This window comes from Numida meleagris, chromosome 17 (genome assembly GCF_002078875.1).
Source record: "Numida meleagris isolate 19003 breed g44 Domestic line chromosome 17, NumMel1.0, whole genome shotgun sequence".
Taxonomy (NCBI): Eukaryota; Metazoa; Chordata; class Aves; order Galliformes; family Numididae; genus Numida; species Numida meleagris.
Window position 1 is genome coordinate 9,663,030 of NC_034425.1, and position 17,217 is coordinate 9,680,246.

Sequence of the window (17,217 nt, forward strand, 5' to 3'; positions counted from 1 at the left end):
TTTATGGAGTTATAACTGCAAACTATTGTTTCCCTCTTCCTATAGCTATAAAGGACCAGGTGCAGGAGGTGGTCATGCAGCCACAGTGACACTAAGTGAGGAGGTTAAAGGGTTGGCAGTCGTCTAATCCAAAAATCTTTGAGTCTTTGTTGTGTAGACTTGAAAAAAGAATTCTGTTACTTACTTGTAGCTTATCTTGTATACTGTTCTTTCGTATAAAATTGGTTCCTTATATTGCCTGTTTAAAAGCAGACCTGTTTTCTGCACACACCTACTGGCATTTGTTTACCTGCGTTGCAAAGAGCTGCAGTGCTGATGGTGACTTGCAGCAAGCCCAATGGAGAGTGACCGTATTTTTTTTTCTGCATAGTTGATAGGGAACATTTCATTTTGTTTTATTTGAAAGGCTTGGCTAAAAACTTTGTTCACTACTCAGCTGGAAAACTGAGGCCAAGCAGTACTTCAGCATTTACTTGACAGCTGAGTAACACCTGTGGCATTTCTCTGCCCAGTTGTCCATAGTAAAGCCCTTTCCTGTTCAAGCAAGCGCTTTTAAAAAAGGAGGGAAAAAAACAAACAAACAGCCTTTGGGAAACACAAGGCTAACTGAGATGGTTCGATATCTCTTTTCCTGACACACAGAATGTGGGCTTAGTTTAATGAAGCATAATTGGGCCATGCAAGTTGCTGGCTGTTTTGCACTGATACAATGTGACAGAGCAGTGAGCTTGTCTCTGGCGTTGGACATGGGCTTTGTCAGGTTCATTTGGATGAGCAAGTGTCCTGAACGACTCACACCTCTGGGAAACAGGAAGAGAAAGCTTAAGTGGAGATCTCTGTTTGCAGTTGTGGCTAAGCATGGCTACCAGTCTTAGCATCTTTGAGGTTAGACCTTCTGTTCCAACAAATAATGCTTAGCATAAGGTTGTAGAAAAATTAATAGATTGATGTGTAAAGCCTGAGTTGAGCATCTTTACACGTTTTGTGCCTACCAGCAACACTATATTTTATGTGGGTTAAGATACATCAAGTCCATCAGTGGCAATGTTACCTGGTGACAAGCTCGTCAGAAACACAGGTGAAAGAGTTTACATGGGAACATATTTAGGACTTCTGTACTGAATCACAGAGATTCTAAAAATATTAATTACCTTATGTGTAGGTATGTCTATGTCTAGATTATGTGGGACGCACAAAGATCTATATATACAGTGACACATTCCCAGAGGCAGGAGCTGCTTGGGTTGAACCTGGCTGGCTCTGCCAGGTGAGCAGTGACACTGTCGTGCAAAGCCTGAGCTGACAGCAAAAGAACTGCTGCAGCTGTCCTTGGGGAGCTGGGGCACTGACACAGACAGGGGTGAAGTGAAAGAGAAGGAAAGATGTAAAGGGGATGTCCACAACCTGATTAAAGAGCAATGTCCAGGTTAGCATCTTGGGGTTGTCTTCATACATACTTGTGTGTCTGTATTGAGCGATCATGTTCATAAGGGTGGGAATAGAAACTAGTGCCAGGATGCTCGCTGTCCTTCAGTGAGTGCTTGCTGAAGTTCATGAGGTAGAAAAAACAATATCTTACAGTTCTAGAGCTTGACATGTGCTCCATGAGGAGACAAAACCGACTGTTTTTTTGAGATGGAAAGACAACACATGGCTATTGCTTTACGCTCAAGGGACATGGCTTAGCTATTTATGTTGTAATATGTTGAAAGCTCATGATAGTCAGTTTGTACATGTTGTGCCCTGGAATGAGCTGATGTGAATTCTGAAATGCTGTTACCAATGTAACGTCACTTTTCCAAGTTCTGAGTTATCTTTAATCCTTTCAGCTAATGGTAGCTGATGTATGGAATCACAAAAATGATGAAGAGTGGTCAGTATTTATTATCTCATCTTTGGAGTAATTAGTCATATTCGAAACGCTTCTGGCCTTTTGTAGGCAGCAAAGTGAACAGTCAGTAACAAAAGGTTAAGAATGATTGAATATTTTGACTCTGACTTCTGTGAAGGAAGGCGGTGGCTGGGCTCCTTCGGTTACTGTCTGCTCTTTTCTGTGACTTGTGTAAGAACAGTCCATGCTCCAGTTCGTAAGTAGTCAGTGATATTAAATCTTTGGCTAGATGTGTAGTTTCAAAACATAGCAAAATCCTTGGTCAGATTCTGAGCGCTCAGAACTCAAGCACATTAATTTGTTGGACTTGTTTTGGATGAGGATGGTGCTCTTCGGGGATGTACTGAGACTCAGAGTAATTTACACTGGAAAGGGCTGCTGGATGTCATCTGGTCTGAACCCCAATAGTTTTGGAGGGAGTCTGCAAATTTCTGTTGTAAAGGAGCACTTACAGGCGCTAACTTCTCAGTTAACTGCAGCATTGAATTTATTATGTCCAGTTTCTGACTGAACTAATTTCCACGAGTTGAGAGCCCACGTGCTGCGTCTGTTGCTGCTCCCCGTGGGCAGGGAAGGAGGATGAGGAGCTTTGCTCCTTGGAGACCACGTTCTGCTACTGCCAGCCCCAGTGCTTGCGGCCCCGCGTGGGGCGCTGTGGGCTGCACGTGGCGGTGCCACTGCTCTGCTGCTTGGGGTGCGCGGAGGAGCCGCTGTGCTGTATGTGCGTGAGGGGCATGCCTTTGCCTTTCTCATCTTACTTTTGTGTTCTTGCAGCTTACAGGCTTTGTGCTGATGTATGCAACCTATGGATTTGCTGCTTTTACCATCAGCGCTATTTTCATCTGCAGAGCAATGCTAAACTGCTAAGTCCTTCAAGTTGACCTGCCCTCTAGCCTCTGTATGCGGGTAATGAATGTGATGAGACGTTTCAGTAAACAAAAGAACAGAGTGAGGGAAGGGAAGAAAGTAGGTTAGATCCTATACTTTGCAAAGCATCAATCTTGTGTGTATTTTAACGACCCAGCTGTTTTTTTGCATGCTAGTTTTTCCCTGGGAAGGCACTGGTTACTTTCATGTAGGTTGCCCCCGGTCAGCAATTCCCTCTGTGATGAGGGATGTACGGATGGGATGCAGAAGGATCTTACGTGCATTTCAAAGTTATCCCAGAGAGGAAAAACAACCGGTTGTATTTCTAAAATCATTTGGATTATAAATTCCTTGCCGTGTAGTGCTATGCATGGGAAGCTTTGGAACAGCTGGCTCTGGTTGCATGATGGGAACAGCTAAAACAATGAGCATGGGTAGCTGAAGGTGGTGACTGCTTCTGCATGTGTTTTAAAATAATTCAGAACTAATGAAATGGTCGTAGTAAACCGCTGCATTTGTATCATTTTGTTGGAGGATAAACTTTGTAAGCTTTTGTCAGCAGTTGAAGTATATTATATAATGGTTCTCTAAAAATAGCAAGGTAATTTTTTTCTATTCTGAATTATTAGTTCAGTTGAACGCAGGGAAAAAAGATCTGTTTGTACCTTAGCATGTAATTTGTTGATTTGTAGACGATCCATCAATTGGGATATTTTAAATTAGTTTGCAGTACAAGAAAGTCTTAGATGAAGTGTGTATATCTGCATGTAGCCCATGCAGGAGACTGGTGTTTGGGGGAAGCTGACATCCAGGTTGGTAGCACTGAGCTCCAGTCTTGCTGAATTCAGTCCTGATGTTTGTAAATACCCCTCAGAAGCAAAGGTTATGTAACATTGGTTGTGCAGATCTGTGTAATAACACTGGTCTAAAAGCATGTGTCTGCTATGCTGGACTCGATGATCCTTGCAGATCCCTTCTGTAAAACTGGCTTCTTGATTTCATTCAACAGATATTTTTTTTCTGCATGAAACCTTTGAGGAGTGACTTGAATATGTCTCAGGGAAAAATATCTGCTGAACTCTTGTGTGGGACATCTGTGATGTTTCTGTTCACAGTGCCCTATTTATCTTAAATGTTAGTGTAGAAATGCTGGAAGTGCACAAAAGTCATGAGGGCTTCTCTTCATACTTCCCCAGCTTTCGTTTTGAAGATGAATGTGGCTGTACCTGTTACTGCTTTCCACGCGTGTCCCAGATCAGCTGCGTGCTGAGCAGCACCATCCTTATGCAGATTGGAATCAGGGGTCATTAAATAAGTCATGGCCACTCGGAGTCAGCGTGCTGGCCTGTGGCCATCTGTTAACAGGAGGGCAGCAAGCAAGCAGAACTCTTCTCCTGTGCTAAAAACCCCAAGGCGCTCGGTCCTTACAAGAAGTCAGTCTAGATGATTTGAAACCGAAGCTTTGAGTCCTCTAAGTGAAGTTAAATTGATACTAATTTTGAAAGAAGGAAAGAAAGATGTTGAATTCATTTGTGCCCACAGAAGAAGTCTGATTGTGTTGAATATTTGGGGTGTATGCTGTCTCATCTTCATGCTTCTTTTTGCAGGTAGCCAATAATGAACTGTGCTAAATGTCATACAATAAACTTGACTATCTGCTGACATGATTAGAGTTCCCAGCCTCAAACGTGCATTCAAATGTGGCACTTGGGTTTAAAAATGTTGTTTATAATATCACGTGTGCTTTGGATGCTATTACAATGTTTCTTGTGCATGAAAGCACAAGTTCTCTAATTTTTTTAATTACAGGATTCTCTTCTGGTTTGTGGCTTTAAACGCTGTAATGTTGCTTCTTCCTTTGTTCACCTATTTAATGCTTCTGAGAGGTTTTTCTATTTTTACCAGTGCAGGGAAAGGTTAGGTTTTATTGGCCGATAATTATGCAGCTGTAATAGAAATAAATGGCATTAAGCTGTTGTGTTTTTTTTGCTGTTTCTCTGTCGTTTTAAACAGATGATTCACAATTATATGGAGCACTTGGAAAGAACCAAACTTCATCAGCTAACGGGGGGTGATCAGTTAGAATCCACAACGCACAGTAGAATTAGGTAAGCTATTTATTACGCTCTCACCCTGAAATGAAAGAAAAATCCATTCGTTTGTGTTTGCAAGACTTTGTCCTTTAATCCTACAACAACGGTTTGGCTGAATCAGAAAGATTTGCTGTATGATTGGAATGCAGCAAGAGAATAGTGTAGAAATCAGTAGAGAAAAGCTTTTGCTGTTGTACTGCTGAACGCTGAGATACATCCTTTGTACGCCATCCTTAATTTCAGCTTTTTTGGGTGTTTGCATAAAGGTAGGTATCAAAAAATACCCCGGAATAATTGCCGTCTCGCTGCTGCTTTGTGTACAGGTTGGTGGAGGTGGGTATCTTGATACTCACTTGTTCTGGGGGCTTGATGTGAATATATTATGCAGATTTGGAGCTTTCCAGCCTATGAGCTGCGCGCGGAAGGAGGGGAGAACAGCTCCTGGGCTGGCTGTGCCTGCGTCGCCGCATCAGTGCCGAGAGGAGCCCGCCGCTCCGGTGTGAGGGGGGAGGAGAGGTGATGTCATTGCTGTGGAGCTGCTGCAGAAGAGTGGAAAGCTGCTGCTGATGGCATTGTTTTTGTGGCAGCGGCTGAATGACAGACTTTGCCGACAAAGATCCACCCTTGGCCCCCGCGTAGCCTTCTCGGTCCCGGCGTTTCACCATGCCAGCGCAGCGCCATGAATCCTGGATGCATGCTGCTATTTGTGTTTGGCTTCGTTGGCGGGGCGGTGGTCATTAACTCGGCTATCTTGGTGTCTCTCTCTGTTCTGCTGCTTGTGCACTTTTCTATTTCTACTGGCGTGCCAGCTCTGACGCAGAGCCTCCCAAGGATACTCAGGTACTCTGACCCACTGAACCTTAGCTGCACGAGCTCTGGCTTTTTCTCTGCTTTCTTTCCTTTTCAGACAGGAAGAGCGAGGATCAATGAAAGATGTCGACTTTGCATAAATTTCAAATTCTTTTGTAAATTAGTATTTATGGACAGGGATACGGTAATACGGTTCTTGCACATGGAGATTTATTTGCCTTTTGTTTAAGCAAGTACAAGATCTGTCTGTATTTTTCTTTTTTAAGAAAGCTATTACATTGATCCTAGTGAATGTCACGGATAAAGCTTGCGTTTGTTGTATTGTCAGGTACTTGGCTGGTTGCGTGTAGCAGTAAATATTTGCAGACTGAGGCCTTATACTAACACATTTCATTTCTTTTTAATCTAATAAGTTAAATAAGATCACCTAATTGATAGAATGTTCAAATACGTAATAATTAATTGCTGGTTTTTTTGAATAACCTTGATTATCGGTTGGTGGGGAAAAAGCAGTCTTTCCTTATTTAAGCGTTAGAGCTCTTAAAGCCTATTCACTATTGTTCAGCCAAATGTTATCCTCTCCTCGTTTCTCTGTACTTGTATGGCACGCTGCCAGCTCTGTCCTCCCTCACGTTACGCTCTGTGTCCTAGCTGCCTGGAGCAGAAGCAGGCATACATTGGAATATGGTTACCAGAAGGAATCTTTATGCTTTTTACCATAATTACAGAAGGAGAGCAACTGGAAGATTTGAAATGTAGCTTTCTGACCCAAAAACGTGGAATGCTTCAACTGTGTTTGTAAATTTAATAACAAACTTTATTTAAAGAAAGAAAAATGCTTGAAGTGTCCTCTAGAAGAGCCACGTGACTTTCTCTAATACATGGTGTGCGTGGATGCTGTATGGGAGAACGCTTTGCAACTGAAGCCTGAGCAGAAAAGCATTTTTCCAAAGGTTGAAAATCTATCAGTAGATTAAAGACTGTAATGCAGTATAGCTAACAAATACATGCACACTAAATGCAGAGAAATAAAGTATTTGTAACTCTCTGTAGTGATTTAGTTATTAAGGCCGTATTCGTTTAAAAGGAGCAGAAAACAAACGCAGGACACAACAAAAGCAGCAAAGCAAAATACTGAACTTCAATTCAGGTAACTTCTGCAGACTTCCTATATTTAAGCAGTCAGATGGTTTAAGAAATTTGTTCCTCATAATGTGCTTTTGCTTCCCTGGTGAACACATGTTAGATCTGAACGGTTTTTGGAAGCTATGCTTTTCCTAGCTCACCTTCTCCCAGTAACACATTTTAGGAATTACAGGAATTTAAGCTCAGTTCCTTAGTCTGTTATTCATATGAAAATGGTAAAGGCGTAGGATGAGGGAATCTAACTGAAAAGCAGTTGGATTGTTTTTACCATTAGTGAGTTATTAAAACACAGCATCTGGCTGTTTGTTCTGAAGGTTCCTGGAAATGCCTCACTACGTTGTTTGCAAGTGTTAGTTTAGGATTTTAAAACAGAAGCCTGCTCACTCTCGTATTTTCAGGTATTTCTTGCACATCTCTGCAGTAAAGGGGCTCTTTGCTCTCTAGGCAACAACCATTAAATAAGTTGAGATTGCTTCAGTCTAATTGGATCGCTTAATGCAGGCATCCACACAGTAAGCCCTAATTTCCAGCAGAAGCCCCTTTGCAGACTTCGTTCACCTTGCAGTTTTGCAGTGCACTTGAGCTATTTTTTAAACCTATAAAAAAGGGATGATTATAAAACTTATTGAGAACTATTCCCCAAAGAAGCGCTTCTCAGTTGGGAACTGTTTTTCTGCTCCCCATGTTGTTCAGATTCCCTCTTCTGACGCGTACCAAGGAGATGAGCTTTGTGGTCATCCTGCAAGCAGCTCTGCTTGCTCTGAGCCGTGGCTGCAGGAGGCGTTTTGGGAAGCGCGGGCCTTGCACAATGCTCCTTTATAGCTGCCTTTCTTCCAGGCTGAAGGGATCCCTTTTTTTTTTTTCTGCTCAACTTCTCAACCAATGGCATGTTTTCAGCCTTTCTTTTATCATAATTTAAGCTTCTGTGGTGTCTTTTGTTCACAGTGGAGTTGTGGGAAATCTAAAGAAAAGTGGCAACAGCTGGAACCCAGTCCTTTCATTCTCTGGCTATTATTTTCCTGAAGGCTTTTCAGCAGTTACTGCTCCAACAGCTATCAACTGTCTGATGCCTTTTATTTTGTAACCCTGACTGAGTTTTGCTTTGCTTGCTTTGCTGCATATTTTGCTCTAAGTTACTTCTGAATTTTTGACTGAAGTTGGAACAATATTTATGAATAATATTTATGAAAGACCAAGGTGTCTGCATGTAAGAGTTTCCAGATTTCTGTTACAGGGAGCATCCTCATACCCCTTCTTTGGAAAGGTTCATGATAAATAAAATCACTTGCTATTTAAATAGTGCATTTTTTGATGATATCAAAATCTGCCAAATGGAACTTCACTGCTTAATTGCGAAATAGAATCCCTCCTTGACTACCTTTTTGTCTAGGCTTAAAAAAAAAAAAGCTTAGTTTTTCCTGTGCTTTTTAACACTGCCTTTTCTATTTTTGCATATAACTTGTATGTGGTCACTAATTCTGCATAGAACTCTGTCGAGGTTATGCTTAATTTGTGAAAAGCCTTAAAAAATTGCTACGTGACTGAGATTTGACTATCCTTGCAATGCTGAAACACATGGGATATTTCAAATACTCATATTTTGTTTGGATTGTATCTGCAGGGACACTCAATGCTTTCTCTTGAGAAAAGTAATCTACCATCACTTGTGTGTGTTTGTCTTCTGTCTTCAGTATTCTTAAAGCTTTACTTGAGTTTCACTAGTTGATTACAGATCTTTTTTCTGTATTTCATTGTTCTGTCTGAACAAACACCCTGCTTTATCTCAACGCTATGCCCAGCTGATATTTTTCCTTTTCAGGGCTGGCTGTAGCATCCTATGAATTGCATTCTACGCAGTGTTTTTCTCTCTTGCTACTAAGAAGGCCTTTTTGTTCACTGATAACATTACTGATAGCGAGACTGGATTTGGGAATCTCTTGGGGGAGGTGCAACATGCGAGTCTTGGGAACTTCGAAGTGTTCGTTGAGGAGAAGTGACAAAAGGAGGCGGAGAGCTGGGATGAAGTTCTTTGCCTTCCTCAGTGTTGGAGTAAAGCTGAATTTGTGGCTGGTGTGATGTTAAGCCAGTGCTGCTGCTCACAGGGGCAGGGTCGCGTGGTAGCGCTGCCCACTCGTCTCTGGCTTTTGTCAAGCTTTTGTGTGGCTGTAGGGTGAAGCAGAGAGTCGGACTGATCTCTGTTAAAACAGTGGCATTTCTGGCTTGGCTAGCTTTAACGCTGGTAATTCCCTGACCTGTTCATTTTTCTTCATGGTACACAAATGCATATAATTCAGGTGACCCTAAAGTTGGACTTCAGGGTGATAGCTTGGCTTTCCCAAATGCCTCAGTTAACGATTTAGTGGAAGTTATGTGGTGGTGTGTATCTTGTGCCAAAAACCAAGTACAGTGTTTTAAGTGGTTGATGAAAACTAATCTTCCAAAGTTGACATTTTCATCTGTTTGTTCTGTTTCTGTAGAACTTCAGTTTGCTATAGATTAGATTTGGTGCCATCAATGTTACTGCCTAAAGCCATGGAGTAGCCTATTTACAATCATATAATGCAAAAGGAAGAATTAGTATGTGCTGTAATACAAACTGCGTATGCTGTGTTCTGTATTTAATAGAGAAAAGCATATCCATGTTTGACCCTGTAATTTTAGAACTTCCTTGCTGATTTCGAAGGCATACAGGGAAAGGTGTGTGACATCTGGAATGGCTGGTGATGAAATCTGTCTCTTTCAAACAGAAAGGAGCGGCCGATATCGCTGGGCATCTTCCCGTTGCCTCCTGGAGATGCACTGCTCACACCTGAAGCTCAGAGAGAAGCAGGGGAAACACCTGGGTCAGAGCACTGGAAATTCCATGAGCTAAGCCAGCCACGGTCCCACACAAGCCTGAAGGTAAGTGGCCAGTGTCTGGTGCTTTAAGAGGAACCCCACGAACAGGGGAGTTCATTTCTGGGGGAAGAGGGGGAAGGAATTGAGAGGGAGGAGGTAGAACTGTGACTCATGTTTGTGCAAACCAGATAAGGTGTGGTAATTCAAATGAGTTTTAAGGGAAGAAACAGTTCGGGTTGCATTTTCCCAACAAGTGGTAATACAGTTCTTGTATTCACAAGTGTTTTTTTCCTGACTAAAGACCATTTCCAAAGGTCACTTACTTGTTCTCTACTTACTAGATATGTAAATAAACAGATCTGCTGATTTAATATCCTTTTGGAGGGAAAGCTTTGATTACTATGTATTCTAAAGCAACCTATGGCTGCTTGAACGTATAGCATGGGTACACCACAGAGGTGAGTGACCAAACTTTCCTAAATTAGCCTGTGATATGATTTCCCTTACATGTAGCTTGGCTCTAATTCCTACAATTGTTCTGCATTCCAGCAGTGGGAGGGTGGCACAGAGCAAGATGCAGGAAGGGAAGAATGGGAGGAGTGGTGCTGGAGCACAGCAAGTCTGGAAGCCCGGACTAGCCTGGGGAACTCCAGAACACGTAACCTCGGTCTCTTTGTGTTAGTGAAAGGGTTCGAGGAGAAGGGATGCACTGTTATTCCTGTGGATACATGCAGATGAAGCGATTTAGTCTCCTCCAAAGTGAAATTAATTACCAGTGTGAGAATACTAAACTGATAAGAAATAGAAAGCTCTACAGAAGTACATGGAACTCAGGCTTTTTTTCCTAGAGGTCAGGTGGAGGTAACGGGAAGCGTAAGTAATGGTAGGCAAATGTCAGTGGCAGCAGGAGTTTGAGTCTGAAAAACTGTCACTTATCAAACTATTGGCTAGGGCGGTCTTGGATCTTAAAAACTTCCTGTTCCCTTTGTCCTATGCCAGTTAATTTCAACAAATTGTCAGAGCTCTCCCTTTAGGAGAGCTGATTGTGACACAGAACACTTAGTACTGAGTAGGTAGAGATGGAGATACAAAGTGGAGTTTTTGGTTCTGTTTTGACTGTTCAGAAAACTACATTGATTACGATGTGTTGTAATAACAGGTTTCTGTTCTAACTCCTCTCAAAAATAATGAACTGTTAGAAGCGGTTGTTGGAAAGCAGCACAAACTGTGATCTTTTAAACCTACTTAAAGTTGCTTTGGTCCAGAGCAGTTTTATGGGTGTGAACATAAACCAAACTATCACAGTAGTTTAATGAGCACTGTTTCTTAGGGTGGGGGGAAAAAAAACCCTAAAATAAAATTCAGCAGGTAGCAAAGTCAGAAATGTAAAATATGACATTACTTGAAATTTCTGTAAGCCAGAGACTATTGTCTTCACTATTATCTTTTGTGCTGCAAGCCATTTTTCTTGAGCTCTGCATATGGAGGTCTGTGATCAGTGCATGCTGCATCAGTTAGTGGATGCTTTTGGAATACAAAGATGTAGAAATGTTTGAACGGAGCCAGCAGTTCTCTTGAGGTTTTATTCCCAGATTGTGAGAACTCTGGATTCCCGTGGTAAGGGGCAGCGTTTCCTCCCTTCTGTGACTGCTTGCTGAAGTATGAATCATTCGTCAGTTGGCAGCTGAACTGTGCCTATTTGAAAAGCAGTTTAGGGGATAGTGTCACTTTTTTTTAAATGGACACCAAGTATCTCGTATAACACCTTAATGTATGTGTATTGCTGCCTTGAATAGCTATGCAATAAGTTATTCTGGAGGTGTTTGTTGGTTGAGATTTCTGAGGAACTTTGTCAGAATATCAAACAATTATTGTTTGTTCTGGAATTTACTAAAAAGAGGATGAAAATGAAGTAATTGATAGGAAGATCTTGAAAGCAGCAGAGTTTGTTTCTAATTGGGTTACTGTGGGATGCAGGTAGGTAGATGCATAGCTTCCTCCCTGCTCTGGTAAATTGAAGTCTTACCTGGCAAGGAAGTAGCAGAAGTAAAAATTTAAAAATGACAACTCCTGGTAACCTTACACTTAACGCTCCTGAAAGTAGGCACATCTCTATGCAGGTCTCTGTTTTTTAGTAATGTTGAAAATTCAGCTTCGTTTCCTTCTTGAATAGGAATGCGAGCAGTACAATAAATTAAAGCTTCACAAAATATGAACTTCTTCTCATTAAGCTTTGCTGGAGAATAGTGGCCTAAACAGACCTGTTTGTGCTCGTATCTGCAGTGAGATCCTCACTGGTATGCTGCTGTTTAAGACATAGTTAAGATGTCTGAATGCTAGTACAGTTCTCTATGCTATATTTTTATACCGGTTAAATACATGTTCTGCATCAGTGCTTCTGAATCTATTCTTTAAGAAGTTATTTTAAGACATCATACATGTTTCGAACAAGAACAAATTCTAGAACAGCTTTGGAAAGACTGTCAGCAATTCACTTTGCAGCTAGAGGAATTACTGATAGGGTAATACAGCCTGCTGTCTGCAAGACTTCACAGAAAAATGTAATAAACTTGTTGACATACTTTATCAATTTAGATTTTTTAAAAAAGTATGAAAATAAGGGCATGTGTTACGTAGCTATAATCTCCTCAGCAGGAGTGGAAACCACACCCATAGTCTGAAGTTGGATTTGGCAGGTACTGGCTTAAGACATTCTATTTCTTCTTCTTTCTATTTGCATATTCTTCAGCAAAATACAGGCATTTTATTACTTGCTCTTTAATAAAGAGCATAACTCTTCCAATCCTTCTAATTTTCTAGTTTTTTTCAATAATTGTTCAATTTTAGGATGAGCTCTCTGATGTTAGCCAAGCAGGCTCAAAAACCACTACCCCAGCATCCACGGCTGCTTCGGATGTACCCGCACTGCCTGCTGAAACTCCTCAAAAGGAAGATGCTGAAGGATTTGCTAAGGGCGCAGATATGCAGAATGAGAAGCCGGACGTAAGCAAGAATATTGAAGTACAGGTAGCTCAAGAGACAAGGAATGTGTCCACGGGTAAGCTGCATTTCCTTTTTAGTGAATTCTTATTATGGAGCTCACATGTAGTCATTGTGAGATTTCTTACTCTTGTGCCACAAATGACAAATGTGTTTTTACTCTTTTTTTAGGCATACAAAACATTGGTAAGAAATACGAGTCTGTTTTTTTTTATTGCTGATGTTAGAATTATTTCTGACATTCCCATGTGAACAGCAGAAGTGGCACTCATCCAAGGCAAAGCCCTGAAATGAGATAGATGTCTACTTTCGCAGGAATTAAGTTAGATTCAAGAGAAACTTGCTACGAAATTCCAGTGTGTGCACAAGGATATCAAAATCCATACCTCTCCTGTGACTGCCTAAATAAGTCTTTAAATGAGTCTGTTAGGTTGATGGTCAACTTGGTGTTACATTTATGTAATGCCATGTGTCACAGTTCACAGTGATTTTGTTTTATGGAGGCACCTCACTTGCTTTTCTTTAGGTGGAAATGAAAATGAAGAAAAATCTGAAGTTCAAGCAATCATTGAATCAACTCCAGAGCTGGATATGGATAAAGATCTCAGTGGATATAAGGGTTCCAGGTAAGTGGTCTCGTGTGGTTTGAGTAGGAAAAACAATTTTAGAAGGTACCAGACTTCAGTTTTGAACTCACGACTTGTTTTTGAGATTTTAAGACTGAGGTCGTGCATTATATAATAAAATCTCCTACTTCTGTGACCCTGTTTCTTTCCCCAAATTCCTCTGGAGGTTTTAAGTGTAACAGCAGTTCTTTAGTCTGTTTCTACATGCAAACTTCATTATACAGCAAACTTGAGAATGCTTCAGTATTCTTTCCATATTTTGAGCAGAAGTTCTACACTGAGAGGTCTTTTACCCATACATTTAAAATCTGGACTTTTATGACTGATTCTCAGGGTACTACAGCACTTTTAAAATCAGATTCTGATGGAGGAATCCCAGTTGTGGTAGCATGCCTGAGTCTGATTCTTTGCAGGCTTTTGCTTGTGAAGAATAACGTTAGAAAACATATGAAAACTGAATTTAGGACTCTAAGCCAAAAGCTCCTGGAAATGTTACTTGTTTTTACAGGGTAACAAATGAACTACTCGTAATAACATAGAAGGAACTTTCTTCAGAGTGAGAATGTATTTTCCTTCTGCCTTACTGCTGTTTGTTTTATTTCTTTGTATAGCACTCCTACCAAAGGCATAGAGAACAAAGCATTTGACCGTAATACGGAGTCACTCTTTGAAGAGCTGTCATCTGCTGGTTCTGGCTTAATTGGAGATGTGGACGAAGGTGCAGACTTACTGGGTAAGAAGGGTTATTTAATGATGCTGTTTACAGGAATGCTCCTTGTGAGTGGAATGGTTAATTATCCTTACTAGGTTTACTGTTAGGAGTAATTTGAAAACATGTGAGTCTTACCCAAAGATAGTGAAATCGGGATTATGGAGCAAGAAAAAAGGGAAAATGTGTTCTTTCTTCCAATGAAACATCGGCTGTAATCTTTTCAGGCACTAGGTGTACTGTTCTTTATTCCGGTTTTCCATATATGTTATCTGACGTAAGGATTTTGTCTTGAACTGAAGCAGTCTTTTTTTACTGTTAGATAACTTAATTCAGGTTGTGCCCATCTGTAATTGCTTGGCTTTATCACAACTCTGTGGAATATGTTTTGTAAGAAAATTGCAGTATAATACAGTGGTGATAATTTGAGAATGAAACTATTAATTAAAAGCACAGGAGAGGGGAGGAAACGTTTCTTCTTTCCCCATCAAACAGCTTGCTGCTGCTTGCACGCTAGCTGAAAAGAATGCAGGTTTGGGGGATATGAGTTGATCAGCAGCAAAAAGGCCATTTTAAAAATATATTTCTATAAATGATTACTGTCTATTGTTATCAGAAGGGATTTTTGGATGTATCAATGTTTAGGGCTCGTTTTCAGTATATAAAGTGCAGGTGCATCTGTGTGTTAGAAATGTGTATAGAAAATCATTCAGCTTCTGTTTTCTGACAGTGCGGAGGTGGAGATAATTAGTACTTAGAATTAGTATGTGTGCAGGCTGAATTTCTGGTTAAGCATTTTACCAGAAACCCGCTTTGCATCAAGCAGGGCACATTTCTCCAAGTGTTTCCCACTTGGGCTAGCAGGCCTATTTTCAGTCTGACCGAGGACTTCTCTTTGTTACTCTGTACTGCTTGGAATCCGGAGCAGTGAGAACCACGCCATCCTTGCCAAACATATTTCATCCCAAACTCTTGTGCTTTGTTGTCACGTGGACAGCTCACGTCACATTCTGCATGCGAAAATGTAGGTACTGGAGAAGTAGTATAAACATGGGAACTTCTGTTCCTTATCTGCATGATAGAAATCAAATTTCTGTCAGGATTGCCTGATAAATACTTTGTTTTCCATAGGCAAAAATAATACACTTCTTAGTATAATATATCGAAGGTTTGTCATTGTTGTCATTCGTGTTTTCAGTAAAACCACTGCTGTTAATATCAGTGTATGCAAAATGAACATGCTGTAATGATTTGTTATGCAGAATGTGATCCAATAGTTGGACAATGGAAAAACCATTTCACTTAAAACACAACCGTAGTCCAGACTACCTTGTGCCAATTAGTAGCCACATCTGCATCCAGGGTAGTTGTGTTTCAAGCACTTGTTCTGAGATCTGTAAAAGTAGTTAATTGGGATTCTCTAATGTTTTCTCTTGGGCTGCATACCCAGGGGAATATTCTGGTGTGTATGCTTTTCTTTTAAAAAAAAACAAATTGAAATGTGTTGCTTCTACAGTTAGGCGTTTTTGGCTGCTGCTCTCATGAAATACATTCTCTGCATTTTTGCCTGCTTGGTAACACTTTTTTTTTTGGCCCTCGCACTCTTTGGCTTTCTAGTTTTTGGTCATTTGTTATAACGGATCCTGAAATGTGTTCGAAGTGATCCTGGCTACTTCTGTGACTTCTGAAAACCTTTAGGAAGAGCTCTGGGAGTCACATCCCTTTGTGACTGTGGTGTAACGGATTTCTGCCATTATTAATAAGTCACATCAGCTGGTCTAACTTCCTTCAGTATTTGATATCATTTATTTTTAACCCAAAACTTGGAATCTTCACTTGCATGTCTGTTTTTAGAGTAACCCTTTTTATTGTTATGAAACTGGCTTTTAAGTCTGTTAGCAGAGTTGCTTGAGTTGTGTTCATAGAATATCTTAATAAGCCTCCACCATTAAGAGATCTTGATTCTTGTGCTGATCTTGAATCAGCATCACTTCTACTATCATCAATGTGGTAACAGTGGAAGGTTTAATTTGAAAATACTTCTGCTGTGCCAGGTGTGAACAGATTGTGTCTACCTTATTTTTAAAATCCTGCAGTTGTTTACTTTATACGTGCAAACAACGGGGGTGAGAAATTAATTTCCAGTAATGTAAATAATATTGAAGCAGTTATGTGAAGAGTTAAGTTCATTTTTCACAGCAGTATATTCCGTTGAAACATTCTGAACAGTTAAGTATTTCTAATTACCTGCTTCTAAATAATTTCATAGATTATAGACTTTATTAAATTACTGATTTTTTTGGTAAGAGGTCCAACCAATAGAAATGTTTATGACAAATTTTATTTAACATCTTTCATACAAAATCCTGCTTCTAATCATGTCACATTTCACTTCCAGTTATTGGTGGTGGCTTTGTTTTAATTCACTCTTACTTCATAAGTCTAAGTATTTTACTGCTCTTCACCCATACTACACCTTACATGAAATGTTTCTTGTTCTTGTTTTTGCTTTACATGGAATGCATGGGCTTTAAAGACCATAATTTCTTTGGTAAGGTATCATTTGCTCTGGGGAAATCTGCAGGGCTTTTGCAATCTAAGCTTTAATCAGCATGTTTTCTCTATAACTTACATACGTTTGATTCTTACCTGATATAAAAGACAGCAGAACACTGTGAAATTAACTTCTTTGTGGACTAATGTTTCCCCACTGATGCCATATTTGTTTTTTTGTTGAGTTGGTAGTACTGTAGATCCTCGGTATGTATCGAGTAGGTGGAGGTATAGCACTAGCCTGTTAGCCAGGGCTGCCTGTAGTCTTTATTTGAAGGCAGGTTGGGAAGAAGGTGGAGGGGAAATTTAATTGTAGGAGGTAGATCCTGAAACTTCAGGTAGCTTGTATTTTTTCTGCCAAGTTTCATACTTAAAATTCAGCTTTTTTTGGGTAATGGTAAAACTCAGGTTTAAAAAAAAAAAATCAGTTTCATCTGCTCATTCTGTGTGTTTGTTTCCTTTGGAAAGGAATGGGTCGTGAGGTGGAAAACCTTATTTTGGAAAACACTCAGCTGTTAGAGACAAAGTAAGTGTGAATGTTTATGTAAAATAAATAAATTCCTGTCCTTTTCTGTTACATGGAGTCTTGTATTAGTCTCTATATGTTTCTGTCTTGAGGAATGTAACCTCTCAACAAACTGTTCTGAATGATCTGTACTTCTTTTGTAATACAGTGGTACAGAT

General features: G+C 40.3%; 1 protein-coding gene across 5 annotated transcripts in view; it reads left to right on the top strand.

The window, feature by feature from the left end:
- Nucleotides 1-17,217, top strand: part of SPAG9 (sperm associated antigen 9) — a gene marked incomplete at its 5' end in the record, with an annotated part of 53,486 nt that overhangs the window by 12,900 nt on the left and 23,369 nt on the right. For all 5 annotated transcript variants that reach the window (XM_021414549.1, XM_021414550.1, XM_021414554.1 and 2 more), the window contains 6 exon segments: nt 4,772-4,866; nt 9,555-9,708; nt 12,493-12,703; nt 13,172-13,271; nt 13,883-14,004; nt 17,002-17,059. In XM_021414549.1, the coding sequence (XP_021270224.1) occupies nt 4,772-4,866; nt 9,555-9,708; nt 12,493-12,703; nt 13,172-13,271; nt 13,883-14,004; nt 17,002-17,059 (740 nt within the window).